At 49.5% G+C, this 15099-nt stretch overlaps 1 protein-coding gene across 1 annotated transcript in view; it reads left to right on the top strand.

Moving 5' to 3' along the window:
* LOC137217899 (testis-specific Y-encoded protein 3-like) overlaps positions 1 to 10117 on the top strand; it is an 80934-nt gene extending 70817 nt beyond the window's left edge. Inside the window, exon 6 of the mRNA XM_067724897.1 lies at positions 9592 to 10117. Within this exon, the coding sequence (XP_067580998.1) occupies positions 9592 to 10117 (526 nt within the window). The remainder of the gene's footprint in view (positions 1 to 9591) is intronic.
* Positions 10118 to 15099: the final 4982 nt, after the last annotated feature.

Below are 15099 nucleotides of genomic sequence, written 5' to 3'. Positions count from 1 at the left end.
CTGTACTTTTCCCAAACCCTCCTGGAGCTCAGAGATTCGTTCCATAACAGATAGTAATTATCATCCCATGACTGAGCCTCCATACATTCCCAGGATTTGGGCTGGCCCCTAGCTAGATTCTTGTCAGTGACCCTAATGGGACACTTGAATCCTATAAATGATTGTTATGTCCAGGATGCTATACTTCACGGGAGGTGCTCTCAAGACCCTGACCCTTAATTTTAATTAAGCTGTACACATTACTGAGTCTTCCATGTACCCCATGGACATTTGTAGGACTGGCAGCTTTATCCTTGATTGGATTTTGCAGGTCTATGGTTCTCAAAATATGTACTTTTCTCTCTGGCTCTAAAGACCTTTGCACTAGACGAATCCTAAGATATGTCAATACCCTTTTATCTGCAAATAAGATCTTTGGAATCCATGGAATCTTTCCAGAGGCTTTGATCAGATCAGGTTTGGATTTTAGGGCAAAACTGTCTCATAGGTTCGTGGTGTTTTCTTCCCTAGAGGCACATCAGGTCTTTGGTGTCTGTCTTGTTGTGATTTCAGCAGGAACACATACTTTTTTTGATATTCCGGATTATATTCACTTTTGGATATAATTCGGTGACTCAGCTGTAGTCACCGAATTTGAGGTCATCTTATTGATGAGAAGGTGTAATGTATTTATTAGCAAGCTAATTGTTTATTCATTCAAGAAATACTTCTTAATTTCTTGCTCTTTGCAGATACATTGTGGAGAATATAACATGCTCTTTTCCTTCTGTTGCTCCTTGCCCAGGGTTGCTCAGCCTCAGTACTAGTAACATGTGGGGCTTGGTAGATCCCTCGTCCTCTGCTTTGTATGAGGTTTAGCAGCCTACAATACATGGTCTCTACAAACTAGATAGATTCCAGTAGCACCGCCTCCTCCCCCACCTACCCTCCCTGACCTTACCTCCGGTCTTGACAATCAAAAATGTCTCCAGGTATTCCCTGAAAAAGAATGTTTATATATATATTCTAATCACTTTGCTGTACGACAGAAATTAACACAACATTGTAAACCAACTATACTTCAACAAAATAAAACATTTTTTAAACAAATCTTATATATAGATCACATTTTCCATAATTATTTCCAAATGTGTTTCTAAACTATATGTCCTATTTTTTATAAAAACTGGAATACCATTATCCAACCTAAATTTTAAGAAATAATTCCTTAATATCATCTACTACCAGGGAGTGTTTACATTTCCAGTTGCCTCATAAATATCACAGGTGTTTTTTTCCAGTTGTATGAAGCAGGATTCAAATACGGCCCACACCGTGCTGCTAGTTCCTGTGTCTCCTTAGTCTTTTTTTTCATCTAAAGGCTCCCTTTCCATCTCTCCTTCCCCCCCAACCCCCCCCCCCCACTTAGAGTTTATTTCTGAAAGAAACAAGGTCAAATTGTTGGATATCAGCTGGGATTTTGCTGATAGCATTCCCGAGATGTTAACTATTCCTCTGACGTCTGTATTTCCTGGAAGCAGGTAACCAGATCTACAGGTTTGATCCCTCGATACAGGTTTGACTTTTTGACAAGGCTACGTCACAGGTGGTGTGTTTTTGTGAGGAAGCACATCAAGTCTGATCGTCTATCTTTTTGTGATCTTAGCAACCGTTGAAGCTCAGCACCAGGATCCAGGCAATCCCTGGGGGAGGGGTCTTCACTCTAATTCTGATTCCATCACTGCTTCTTTGGGATTAGCTGAAATGTTTCCATAAAGAGACATTACCCTCATCTACAGGTTGGATACCCAGTGGTCCAAGGTAAATCGGAACTTTGTGCAGCACATGGTAAAACTGGATACTTCTGGTCTACGTTGGATGTCAGCTATTACTGTTTACGGAGTCAAGCATGTCATACCTGGGGCTCCTGGGTTTGGTGGGATTTCTGGAGGCGGTCATGGAAGGCTTCTGTTTTCTGGGATTTCTTGGCACTGATCAGGACACTTCTATAGATTTCAGTCTTGCCTGAAGCAAAAGCAAGAGCCTAGGGACAAGTTTCCAGGAGTATTAGTTTCCTAGGACCGTGGTACGCAAAGTACCACAGACTGGGTGGCTTGAAACAATAGAAAGTTATTGTCGCATGGTTCTGGAGGCTAGAATTCTGAAATCAAGGTGTCAGCAGGGCCATGCTCCCTTTAAAGGCTTTAGAGAATGGGACTTCCCTGGTGGTACAGTGGTTAAGAATCCGCCTACCAATGCAGGGGACACGGGTTCGAGCCCTGGTCCGGAAGATCCCACATGCCGTGGAGCAACTAAGCCTGTGCGCCACAACTACTGAGCCTGCACTCTAGAGCCCGTGAGCCACAACTACTGAGCCTGCACTCTAGAGCCCGCGAGCCACAACTACTGAGCCCATGCGCCACAACTACTGAAGAACGTGTGCCTAGAGCCCGCGCACCGCAACAAAGAGTAGCCCCCACTCGCTACAACTAGAGAAAGTCCGCGCGCAGCAATGAAGACTCAACACAGCCAAAAATACATAAATTTATTGAAACATTATATATATATTATGTATATCATATATATACATAATATATATATGATATACATTATATATATATACACACACATAAACACCAGGTGTTGCTGCCAATCTCTGCCATTCGTTGGCTTGTAGACATATCACTCCAGTGTCTGCCTCCATAACATGGCCTTCTTCCTGTGTGTCTGTCCTTTCTCTTCTTCTAAGAACACCAGTCATATTGGGTTAAGGGTCCACCCTACGTCAGTATGACTTCATTGTAATTTAGCTAATTATATCTGCAATGGCCCTATTTCCAAATAAGGTCACATTCACAGGTACTAGGGATAGGTACATATTTGAACATATTTGTGAGGGGACATAATTCAACCCTCAACACCAGGGAGCCCAGGGCGTAGGAGCAGAGGACATTCTTCCTGCCAGCAGTATCATGCTGACCTTGGGGAGGTAGCTGGGCTGGCAGAGAAGTCCTGGGGAACAAGTGGTTTGATTTGCTGGCACAGGGCCTCTTTCCCCAAAATGATCTTCTGTGCTATCGCTGAAAATTGCTGTCCCTTTGGAATGTTCAAAGGGCACAATGACTAGAAGTCAAAGGTATGGACAGGGCCCTGTGCTCTGAAGGGCTTGTGCTTGTTTTAATTGTCTACCCTCTTGAAATTATTAGTATTTTTTTAAACAAGGGGTCTGCTGTGGTCTGAATGTTGGTGTGCCCCCCAAGTTCATGTATTGAAGTCCTAGTCCCCATGTGATGGTATTGGAGGTGGGGCCTTTGGGAGGTGCTTAGGTCATGATGGTGGAGCTTCACGAATGTGATCAGTGTTCTTTTCAGAGAGACCTCACAGAGCTCCCTAAACCCGTCCACCATATGAAGACGCACCGGATCACGCTGGCACCCTGTTCATGGACTTCCCGGCCTCCAGACCTGTGAGAAAGGAATGTCTGTTGTTTATAAGCCGCTCTGTTTAGGGTGTTTTGTGGGAGCAGTCTGAAAAGGGTCCCGCCTTTTCATTTGGCACTGCAAAATGTAGACAGCAAACTGTGTAGCCAGTCCTGGGTGGGGATACCAGGCAGGGGAGAGGCAGGGAAACAGGCAAAAATCAAACATTGCTGACAGCATCGTTGGCTGGGGGCTGGCTTTTGCCCATTTCTACTTCTGTGCCAGGTTAGCCAGGCTGAAGTTCGCGGAGGCTTGGCCTACGGTTGAATGACACACAAATCCAGACTGTTAAATATGCTTCTCATGGAAAGCTGAGTAGCTCTTGGCACCTCTTAAATGATAAATAAAGCCCTAACGATTATGAAGTTGAGTAACGGAAACACTAACCAGATGGCTCTCTGAATCAATATAGTAAAACCGTTATTTTCGATGCCCGCACCCCCGCGCCACCCCCTTCCATGTGTGTAACATAGCGCTTCACAAACCAATGGGTCCGGGCTGGCCGTTTGGATGAGATCCCCCGCGCTGCTGATGCTGCCATCCATGAATCACTCTGGACAACTGGATATCAAGTCAGGAGGTGTAATGGGGAGTTTACGTGTCCACCTGACTGGACCACAGGGTGCCCAGATATTGGGTCAAACATTCTGGGTGTGTTGGTGTGGGTGCTTCTGGAGGAGAGGAAAACTTGAATCAGGAGACTGAGGAAAGCAGATGTGGGTGGGTCTCATCCAATCCGTCAAATGCCGGAGTAAAACAAAAAGATTGACTCTCCTGTGAGTCAGTAAGTAAGGGGGAACTCCTCCTGCCTGACTGATTGCGCTGGGTCATCCGCTTTTTCCTGCCTTTGGACCTGAAGTGAAACATCAGCTCTTCTGGGGTTTCCAGCCTGCTGGCCTTGGACTGAAACCATATCATTGGCTCTCCTGGGTTTCCAGTTTGCTAACTCAACTTTTCCTTACTCAACCTCCATAATCACGCGAGCAAATTCCTTATAATGAATCTCGGTATATGTATCCTGTTGGTTCTGTTTCTCTGGAGAACCCTAATACAGAGGTCAGATGGGATAGCTGAGCTTTGATCTCAGGGCTGATGCTTTTTAGCAGTGGCCAGATCACATTGGCCTAGTTACTTACATTGTCTGGGCCTTGATTTCCCCACTAAAAGCCTAGGTAGAACAAATGTTACCATCAATTACACGCGTATTACAGGGCTTCTCTACATCAGCACTGACATTTGGGCTGGATAATTCTCTGTTGTGGGGTTGTCCTGGGCCCTGTAGGATGTTGAGCGGCAGCCCTGGCTTCTACTCACTGGATGCCCATAGCAAACATCTCCAGGTGTTGCCAAATGTTCCCTGGGGACCACAGTCGCCCCTGGTTGAAAAGCACTGATATATAACAAACATCTCGGGGTGGTTGTTTCAGGATCTACCGACGTTGCCTGTGTTCCGAAACTGTTCCATTCATGCTACAAAAGGGACTAATTTATAATGCTGGTGTCATCAAATGTTAATAACCCAGAGACTGCTCATTTCTGTGTCGGATAAATCCGCCTTCCTGTTTCTGTAAGCCTGAGGCTTCCAAGCTGGTCTGCTTGGCTCTTAAAGCAGAGGTCTGCAGTTGAAGAATCTGTTTTTCCAAATCCACAGGGGACCAGAGTCATAATCCTAAACAGGAGAGAACCCAGCCAGGAGGAAGCATCGTGTAGTATGCCGGCTCATGGCAGCTGTGTCTTCTGAAAATTATGGTTTGCCTGGAATACATTTCCATTTGGCTCATTACCATTTTGTGCAACACAACCCAAGGGTTGGGAAGGAGAAGTAAAAATATAGCTTTGGGAGGGGAGACCTAGAGAGGAAGCAAGTGGGTGACAGCAAATATTCTAAGTTTGGGAGAAAAATTGGTCTTACGTTTTTTTTTCTTAAAACTGAAGTTTAATAACCCAGGTACAAATGCCGAGTCCGCCTACAACATGACAGCCATGAACCAATGCCAAGGGCATTGCTGTACGCGAAGAAGCCAACACACAGCAGAATAAAGCACTAAAATGGCCAAACAGATGGCCTGGTTTATTCACACAGCTGACTCTTTCAGAATACTCTGCATCCCTTTGGAATGGAAGATCAGGACATGAGAAAAACCTCATCTCAAAACTGCACAAATCTACCCAAGTCAAGGAAGTCCCATTTGAGAAAAATGCTCCCAGGCTCCCTGTCCACACTCAAAATCCACACAAGGGCGTTTCCGATCACAAGTCAAATAAGTGTCTAAAGTTGAAGACTAAAAGTCAGGAAAAAAAACCTAAGGGAATAACCCCACCCGCCCGCTTTTAGTTCCTGAGCCCGGGGAGAGGTCTCAGGTTAGGCAGGCGAGCCTTCTCCAGCAGTATTTATTTCTCTCATTTTGGACATGATGATTGCAGCCCTCCCGGTGCTCCCTTTTCCAGAAGCTTCCCAAGTATTGAATGTGGATAGAGGCAATTTTGTATCTTCCTTGATAACTCAAGGTTATCCTTTGGGAAGAGAAGGCAGAATCCGAGTAAATATCTTCAACCTCTGGGCATGCTTGCCTGGCATGCAAGGAGTGTGTTGGATTTACTCCTTAAGAAGCATTTTAAAGAGAATATTCTGCAAGCTCCACGTGAGGGCATTTTAACAGTTTGCGCAAGGGGATTCCCCAAAGGGTCTGCAAGGAGAACAAGTATCAATATTTGCATCTCCAGTACCCAGGGCCTAAGTGGATTTTTCCTGAGCTGTTTTTTCCATCAGAAATCTTGGTGCCAGGAGAGGTCGCTACAATGTTTGTACTTTTCCTTGTTGGCAAGGCTGTGGTATGAACATGGAGGCAATAAAGAATGCATAATTGTGCCTTCGGCTCAGACGAAAGCCTCCTTTCCCTGCAGTGCTTTGTGTATGCATGTTTTTCAGTCCAACATGGAAAGCCCCACTTGACCGTGAGGAAGACAGGCTTTATTCTCCCTAACAATTAACACACACACACAAGACTTCCCAATATATGGCAAAGCTGGGGAGGCAAGATTCCCCTCACCTCCCGCCGCCCCCCCCCCCCCCCCCACCAACTTCTCTACCATCCCAATGCCCCGCACAGGTCTTTAGGGACCATCCATTTCTGCCTGGGGCAAACATTACAAGGGAAGATGGAGGCCTCGGTCATCCCAAGTTCTGGTCTCTTCCTTTTGTTGGCTCATTTTAGGAAGACAAATGCGGCTGGCCTGCTTCACTTCTCTGACTCAGAGAGGTCCAGGGGCCATGGGTGGGCCTGTGGATAAAGCCTTTTCAGTGAGGGGCTTCCACATGTCTCCACTGGCCGTGTGACATTTCTTCCCAATTCTCCTCTGTTAATGTGCAAATGAAGTTAGGACTATGTGTAGATGTCGTCACGATGGTCAAACGGTTTATATTTGCTAAGTGCTTGGAAGAATAAGCACAGCAGACTCTCTGGGGTCAGGCTCCCTAGAAGCAGTGCTCAAGGAGGGGTAGTTCTCATGCAAGTGATGGATGCGGGTAGGGGAGGCAGGCTAGAGAGGAAAGGAGCTAGCAAAGCCATGGTAGCCCAGGTGGGGGCTCTGGAGGGTGAGGTGCACTACACTTTGTCCCTCCAAGGCACGGGGCCTGGTCTGTCATACTGCAGGAGCAGTCCTGGGGCGGGGGTGGGGTGGGAGTATCACCTCTCAGACATCTGTCAGCCAAGGGTAATCCTCTGAGAAGGGTATGCGCCCCAGCCGGGGAGATCTGGCTGAGGCGCCCTATCTGCTAGTAAATCAGCAAGTATTTGAGGACTGCGGCTACACGTGCCAAGGGGCAAGGGCTCAGGACTCGAGAATCTAAGGACCGGAGCCTCAGCTTCCTCATCCAAGCCATCTTCCTTTCGGTCTCACAAGGCCTCCCCTGAGTTCCCAGTCTGAACTGGCACCCTGGCTTGGTCTGTAGACAGGCCACAGTCCTAAATGCCTATTCTTAGTTTAGTCCCCGACTTGCGGGCTGGGGGTGCACAGACTCTTTCCTGTTCTCTGCAGCATCCCAACGCCCAGCACAGTGCCTGCATATGGTGGGTCTGCAGCCAGTCTGAGGAGTCCAGAAGATCTCATCCTCAGGGAAAGGCCCATCAGCACTTGCCTCTTAGCTCCTCATGGGGTGTAGCTTCCCCCACCCCTTATTCTTTATCTGATACTTTTTCATCTTGCCTTTCCTTCTGTGAGTCCTTTGATGTGTGTGGCTGTTCTCTCTCTCTCTGTTGAGGTTGGCGTCACTCCAATGCACTCCAGCCCCATTCAGGATAATTTTTAGTGATAGCGCCCAGATTTGCAAAATTCTGAAAGGACACGATGCCTGGCAGGGAGGGCGGGATTGCAGCTTCAGCCCAGCCATGTTGGGTGGTAAGGTGACTGCAGCGTGGGCCGGGAGGGAGGGACAAGGCAGTGGTAGCCTCCTTGGTAGTAAAGCATGCCGATCAGAAGGGAAGATGTCAGGGTAGGGACACTCAGCACATGGGCATTCTCTGGAACATGCAAGATCACAAAGTATTTGCTTTTTTGATACGCTCCATCCCTTTTCCCTGGACATTTAATAACTGTGCACGTGTAACTAAAAGGACTCCCGTGGTGGAATTTCTGGCATATGATGTTCGGGTGGGGCTAGATTCTTGGGGAGCAAGGAAGTTTCTGCATTGTGGTGGGAGAAGAGGAGGAAAGGCCTCCCTCGGATATGTCCCAATTACAGTCTACATGCCTTCACATTCTTTTTTAAAACAACTTTTCCCCTTATAAAAGTAATATAACCCTTTTACAAACAATTTAGACAGTAAACACGATAATTAAAAAAAAAATCATCCCACTGAAGGAATGCAAACGGCTGTGAGCATTTGGGGAGGTTTTCCTCTAGTCTCTTCCCCTATGTAGCTAGATATGGATTGCTGTTAGCGTTTTTATCAGATCTTTTTGTATCACTGTAACAGTGTTTTAAAACCTCCCTGATACTTTCCTGCATTTCCCGGCATTAAGTCTTGTGGCCAGGGATCTGGAGCACGAAGTAGTAGCTGGGAGATTTGGAGGAAGAGAGAGCCCCATCTTTGGACTTCAGTTTCTCCAGCTATGAGATGTGAGTGGAACATAATTACCAATTACCGTAGAGGTTTCATGTTTTAGGAGCTGACCTGGCTTCCGCCCGAGCAGTGGCCTATTTGGGTCTCCACTCACACTATTGGATCCTCCAGACTGGAAGATGCAAGAGCTCAGGGCAGGGCAGGGGGCGTGGCCCAGAGTGGGGACTTCGGATCAGCCCTGCTGGGGCTCTCCTGGCAGGCATGAGAAGTGCCCACCTGCCCAGCTCCCCACTTCCACGTGTGTCCTCCAGGTCCCACCCAAGAGAACCGGCCTCGGGTTCCTCCTCCAGCTACGGAGCCCCCTCGGCCTCCCTTCCGGGGACTTACCCACCCTCGCGGGACCACCCTGGGTATTAGGGAGCCCCAGGGCGCAGCTCCCCTCCCCCACCAAGTGGGCAGAGAGGAGGACCCCAGACATGCAAGGCCTGAGCATGGGTGCAGTGAGGTGACCGCCCGCTCCCCCAGGAATTCTTTGGGCCCTAAGAGTCAGCCCCCGGCAGGCCGCGCCTGCAGCCCGGGTGGGGCGCCGTCCTCCCGGCCCTCCTTCCTCTCCGCTGTGGCCCGGGGGCGGACGGACGCGGCGGCGCCCTTCCTGGCTCCCATGCGGTTTCCCGGCGAGGCCAAAGGAGGTGGTGGAGCGGGAGAGAAGAGGGAGGAGCCCGCGGAGCAGGAGAGGAAGACGGAAGAACACTGAGCGGGGTTGGGAGCGTATGAGCAGCCGGCTGGGGAGGAGGAGTAGAGCAGCGGGCGGGGGTGGGGGCTGGGGGGCACAGGAGCCAAGAGCCGAGGAGCCCCCAGGAGAGACTGGAGGCGGAGCAGCCAAGGGCGATTGAAAGGCTTGCAGCAGGCGGGGGAGGAGCCGACGAGGGAGAAGGGGCTGGGGAAGGGCGGGGCCACACGCGGGGCGGGGCCACACGCGGGGCGGGGCCTGCGTAGCCCCGCTCCTTCCGGCCCGCTCAGAGGAACGAAAATGACCGGGCGCCTTGCGAGAACTGAGGGGCCACCGGTAGCGACTGCGGCAGCTCTGGGGCTGTGACTCCACGAGCGGCGGCGACTCGAGTGAGCCAGGTGGCAGACGGGCGGAAGGCGCGCGCCGGTGCGCGGGCACCGGGCGGAGGATGCACCGGGCGCGGCGGGCGGCTCCCCGCGGCCGCCCCCGCGGCCCGGACGCCGGGCCTTAGTGCTGGCGGAGGAGGCGGCGCGCGTGGGGCGGCCGGGCGGCGGCGGGGCCCGCGCCGTCTTGCGGTGGCTGAGCGTCGGCCGGCGGCGGCGGCGGCGGCGGCGGGGACAGCCTCGCGAGGCCCGTGGGAGCCGCTTCAGCCCGCGCAGCCCCTCCGGGAGCCGCCGGAGCTCGCGCCCCCAGCCGCGGGCCCCGCGCCCCCCGCGCCCTCCGCGCCGCCACCCTCATGGGCCCGGGAGAGCGCCGAGCTGCCGCTGCCCGCCGGCAGGGAGGAGGCGCGCGACTACGACGGCCGCGTCTTCTACATCGACCGGAACACGCGCCAGACGTCGTGGATCGACCCCCGCGACCGGTAAGGGGGGCGCGGGCCCCGACCAGGATTAGGGCTCCCCATACCTTGGGCCCAGGGAGAGGATCGAGGACCCGGGAGGCCAACGGGTGTGGGCGAAGATCGTGAGTCCTCCGCGCCCGGCGAGGATCCGGGCGCCCCCATCGCCGGACCCCTGGCCGAGGGTCGAGGCTCCCCCTCTCCCGGCCTCGAGCCCCAGGAGTTCGGGATCTCTGGTCTCCACCGCGGAGCGGACACTCTGACTTGGTTCCCTCACGTCACCCGCTGACCGAAGCCTGGGAGCTGGGCATCTGGAATTTCCTCTCCAGGCGCTGACGGATGGCCCTCTCTTCCTTTTTCCTCCGCGGTCTCGCCCATCCCTGTCGGGCCTCCGCGGCCCACCGTCCCCAGGCTGTGGCCCTACAGGCGCCCCCGACCTCGCGGTGGCCAGATGAGCTGTCATCTTGGAGCACAAACGTGCGCCCCAGCCTCGTGGTGTGGGCTCCTTGTCTGGCGGGCTGAACCTAGTTTCCATTGGAAGACTGTGCCAGATGGGACACTTCAGGGATTCCCGATTCTTTGGAGTAACCATCAAACTTGTGACGGTTACTCTTTAGCGCCTTAAAAATTGAGTTAAAAATCTGATTGAAAAAGCCTGTGTACTGCGGTCAGAATGGGCTATGATTAGACCCATATGCTTTTGGAATAACGGGAACACAAGAGTTGAATTTTAGGTTTCCTTTTTGTGCAAGATCCGAGTAGAGCGTTAAATTGTCTTATTATTCAAGTAAATAAATCCTACGGAGTGAAAAACGGATGCTTCTAAAAGCACCACCAGATTACGATTAATTAAGTTCATGTAATGACTTCTTCGTTAAGTTTTTGTTCGATTGTCTGTTGGTTTCAGTGGTTCAGCTGCTTTTGGGGAGAGGCATTTTTTTGTGGAGCTGGAATTCTGTTGAAACCAAGGGATTACAGTGATGATCTGATATCTTGTCCTGTCTGGAGCAACTTCTTTCCACACTGGGCCCGAGTGCCAGAAAGGAAATACTGCAAGCTTCCCAGTGATTTTGAGAGTTGAAAAGGCCCAGCGTGGTGAGAGGCTCCTGCTTCCTCCTACCTGCACTGGAAAGGCAGCGCTGCATGGGTTCAGATAGGGAAAAACAAAGAAAGGCAAAAGGATCATGGTTCCCTAACATTCTCTTTGAACATGGCAAGCTTCTGGACTCAGAAACTTAGAGAGATTATAGCACAGTTTATTGGCTTAAAAAGATGCATAGTTATTTTGAAAATCAGGTGAGATCATATTATAATTTTAACCAAAGGCTAGAGCCACAGCTGTCTGATCAAGCCTTGGATGGTTCTGGAGTTGGTAGAACTGCTTGGAATGTGGTGCCCTTATGCTGTGTGTCTGTTAAAAATCCAAACAACTGGAAAATGAACCAATTAAAAAATACTGTTTTGCTTAGAAAAGGCAAAGACTCATTTTATGAGGGTAATATAAAACAGTTGTGGTTACATTGGAGTGTGGATTCATGATGAAAAGTATAAATGTAAGAGTTTCCACTGTAAACAAACTCTTCTAGGGTTTTATAGTAATTCCATTCAATGTTGTATTTAACAACATTGGGTCTTACCAGCTCAGGGTGTGTTGGTGAATTATTGTAGCTGTACTTTCTTTTTCAAGCTACAACAAAGAAGTTGCAAACGTGAGGAGACATCTTTACAGATGTGGCTACAGATGTGTTAAAAAAAACTCTATTTTCAAAATGGAATTTCTTTAGTTGGAGTATGAACCCACTTAGGTTTAAATTCACTATGTCTGCAGATCAGTACTGTGCATATAATTTTCGTGGTTAGTTTTCTGGGAATCATACCCAAAAACTTTGTTAAAAAATATAACGTTGGGACTTCCCTGGTGGTCCAGTGATTAAGACTCCTTGCTCCCAATGTAGGGGGCCAGATTTGATCCCTGGTCAGGGAACTAAGAATCCCACGTGCTGCATGGTGCGGCTAAATAAATAAACAAATAAGATTAAAAATAAGGTTAATTCACCATTTTTGTGACTGGTAGTTTCTGTGGGTGAGTTGTATGTGGTTTACATTAGTGATACGTATGTGTTCCACATACATCAACTCAGAGTTCAATGGCCACTTTATAAAAAGGAATTTACCATTTAGGTGGATAATATGGGAAGAACTTTTTTGCCTCTTTTGGAAAAATTCAGTGCCTTTGACATGTATATGTCTGCTTCTTGCAGGGTTGTATTGATATTAACCTATAGGTGGACTGACCTGTTGAAACTTAGTGTTCTGTTTCCGATAGCTCAGTTGGGGTTGTACGTTACTGGAAATGCCAACCTCGAGCAGTCTGAGTGGTGGACCGTGTCACATTTGAGATCAAAGCAGAGTATTAAATGATCAGGATGATGGTGGGAGGCCCAAATTGTATCATGACAAAAGCTTTTAGGGATCCATTTGTTCACGAGATGGGGCTTGACCTGTGCCACATGGAGAAATTCTGTGATATATTAAAAGTCTTTTGAACAGGCTGTTGCTTTAAGGAGAAAACAATGCATGGTTCCGGAATTTGCCAGGTTGGAGCCCCACATAACAGGGCCAGATGGCATCATTGCTACCTTCTTGGAGCCTTTATTCGGTGTTAATTAATAGGAGGCTTACTATATTTACCCCGCAGAGTCTATTTTGGGATTATATAAACTTTCTGATAAGCAAATAATGATTTTTCCATTTTTCATTCTTTAAGATTATAGGTAGTCTGTATACATGGGGGAGTGTCTTGCTTTTCAGGCTATAAGGAGTGGGCTTCTGTAAGAATCTTCTTCCATTTAGATGATCAACAACCACTTCTTGGTTTGTTCTCCATCTAATATCTTTCATTTCTCTCTCTCTTTTTTTTTTTTTAAGAGGAGTGAATGGAAAAGTCATTCATTTCCAAAAATAGCTCCCGGATGCTTGGAAATCTCTAAGTTTTCTTTTCTTCCCTTTCGCTCTGATTTTGGAAGTGGAAACTGTGTTTCACCTCTGGCAGGTTCTAGTGCATAAACCGTTGGGTCAAGTGACATGTTAAAGGTCACCGGGTGAGCCCGGTGAACTGCTTCTAGCCTGGGTCCTTTTGCTAATTGGCTGCCTTTCCAGTAAATTCAGTAAAATTAATCTGATGGCATAAAAGCAGAGCTAAGTTTTCCTGAGTTCAGTTATTCCCATTCAAATCCAGTAAAATGAAGTGATAGTTATAGATTCTTGGCCTCCTGTGTGCTGGGATGGTGGATGGAGACCAAGTTTGTCTGGGAGATGGGAGACACATAAAATGGAGACAGTGATGGTCGCCAGGCACCATTTTCATGTGGTGATGGCTTCAGAGAAAGGAGGAGGGCTCACTCGAGCCTGGGGGTTCTGCATCCTTGTCCATCATCTCCTAGGTCGAGCGTTTCTCGTGCTTTCTCAGTGCTGGGGCTGAGAAGGGGGAATGTGAGGAAAGTGCTGCGGAAGAGGAAGTGCTGGGTGCGTTTGGAATAAGAGAGCGAACCGTTCAGTTTGACTGACCCCGAGTCTTCGTGTACGGCAGGTCAGGCTCGGGCAAGACCACGCGTGGCTTGAATCCTCCAGCTTTGTTCTTGGAGGAGCCAGGGCCTCTTCCTTCAAACCCCTCATCTTGTATCTGAGGGCTGTAACCAAGGCATGTGCGCCACCGGCTGTGGGAAGGACAGGGACTTGAGCTGAGTCTTCTGACCCTGATGCAGTGCTCCGTCCCGTACGCCACCCCATTGCCCAGTCCCTACTCAGTTTAAGCATACCGCCTCTGTTCATTTGTTCATTCGATCACCCATTCATTCATTCAGTAACTGTTGCACAGCCTCTCCATCTCAGGCACGCTTCCGGGTTCAGGACTCCAGTGGTGACCACCAGCAGACAGGTCCCTGCCTCCATGGCGCTCACACGTGCCGGTGTCCTCTTCCCTGAGGCCTCACCGTGCTGTTCCTGCCTCCTGTTCTCCCCGCTGGGATCCCTTGGGTCTTAGGACCACGTGGAGTGCTTATCGTGTGCCAGGCACTCTAGGCACTTGGTGGATGCTCTCCCTGAAAGCCCACGGGGGCTGCATGAGTTGTAGGTGGACAGGTGATGGAGCTGAGGCCAAGGGGGTTGACTTAGTAACCTCGCTTCCCAGAGCCAACAAGGAGGCGTCTGTCTGACTCCGGAGTTGAGCCCAAATCCACTACCTAACCTGACCTTCCTTCCCTTGGCTAGGTAACTGTGTGCCCCTTGTACTGTGTTATACCCACTGGTTACTTTTATCTTATATTCACTGTTGTTTGATATTTAACAGACACCTGCCCCCCGCCACCCCGATAGAATAATGGCCCTCCAAAGATGGCCATGTCCTAGTCTCCTAAACCTGTTAGTAAGTTACCTTCCAACACAAATGGCATTTGTAGGTGGGATTAAGTTAAGAGTCTTGAAATGAGGTGATCATCCTGGATTATCTGGGTGGGCTCAGTGTCATCAGAAGAATCCTTACAAGAGGGCAGCAGGAGGGTCAGAGTCAGAGAAGAAGATGTGCCAGCAGAATCAGATGTTGGAGTCATGTGGCCACGAGCTGAGGAATGCAGGCAGTTTCTGGAAGCTGCGAGAGCCAAGGAGGTGTATTTTTCCAGAGCTTGCAGATGGGACACGGCCCTGCTGACACCTTGATTTTGGCAGAATGAAACTGATTTTTGACTTCTGACCTCCGGAACTGTGAGGTAATAAATGTGTGTTGTTTTAGGCCACCTGGTTTGTGGCAGTTTGTTACAGCAGCAGTAGGAAACCGATTCGCCCCATGTGTTGTTCTCCCAGAGACAGTGGAAGCATGTGGTCAGCTTGGTGTCCGTTGATAACAGCCACGCTAGCTGGTATTTGTCGGGCGCTCAGGGGGACTGCGCCGGGCGTTTTATATCCGTTCTCTTGTTGCCTCCCTACGCACTCCTGGGAGGCCTGCACCTTGTGGAC

Source organism: Pseudorca crassidens, chromosome Y (assembly GCF_039906515.1).
Source record: "Pseudorca crassidens isolate mPseCra1 chromosome Y, mPseCra1.hap1, whole genome shotgun sequence".
Lineage (NCBI taxonomy): Eukaryota > Metazoa > Chordata > Mammalia > Artiodactyla > Delphinidae > Pseudorca > Pseudorca crassidens.
This window is presented reverse-complemented; position numbering and strand designations above follow the sequence as displayed.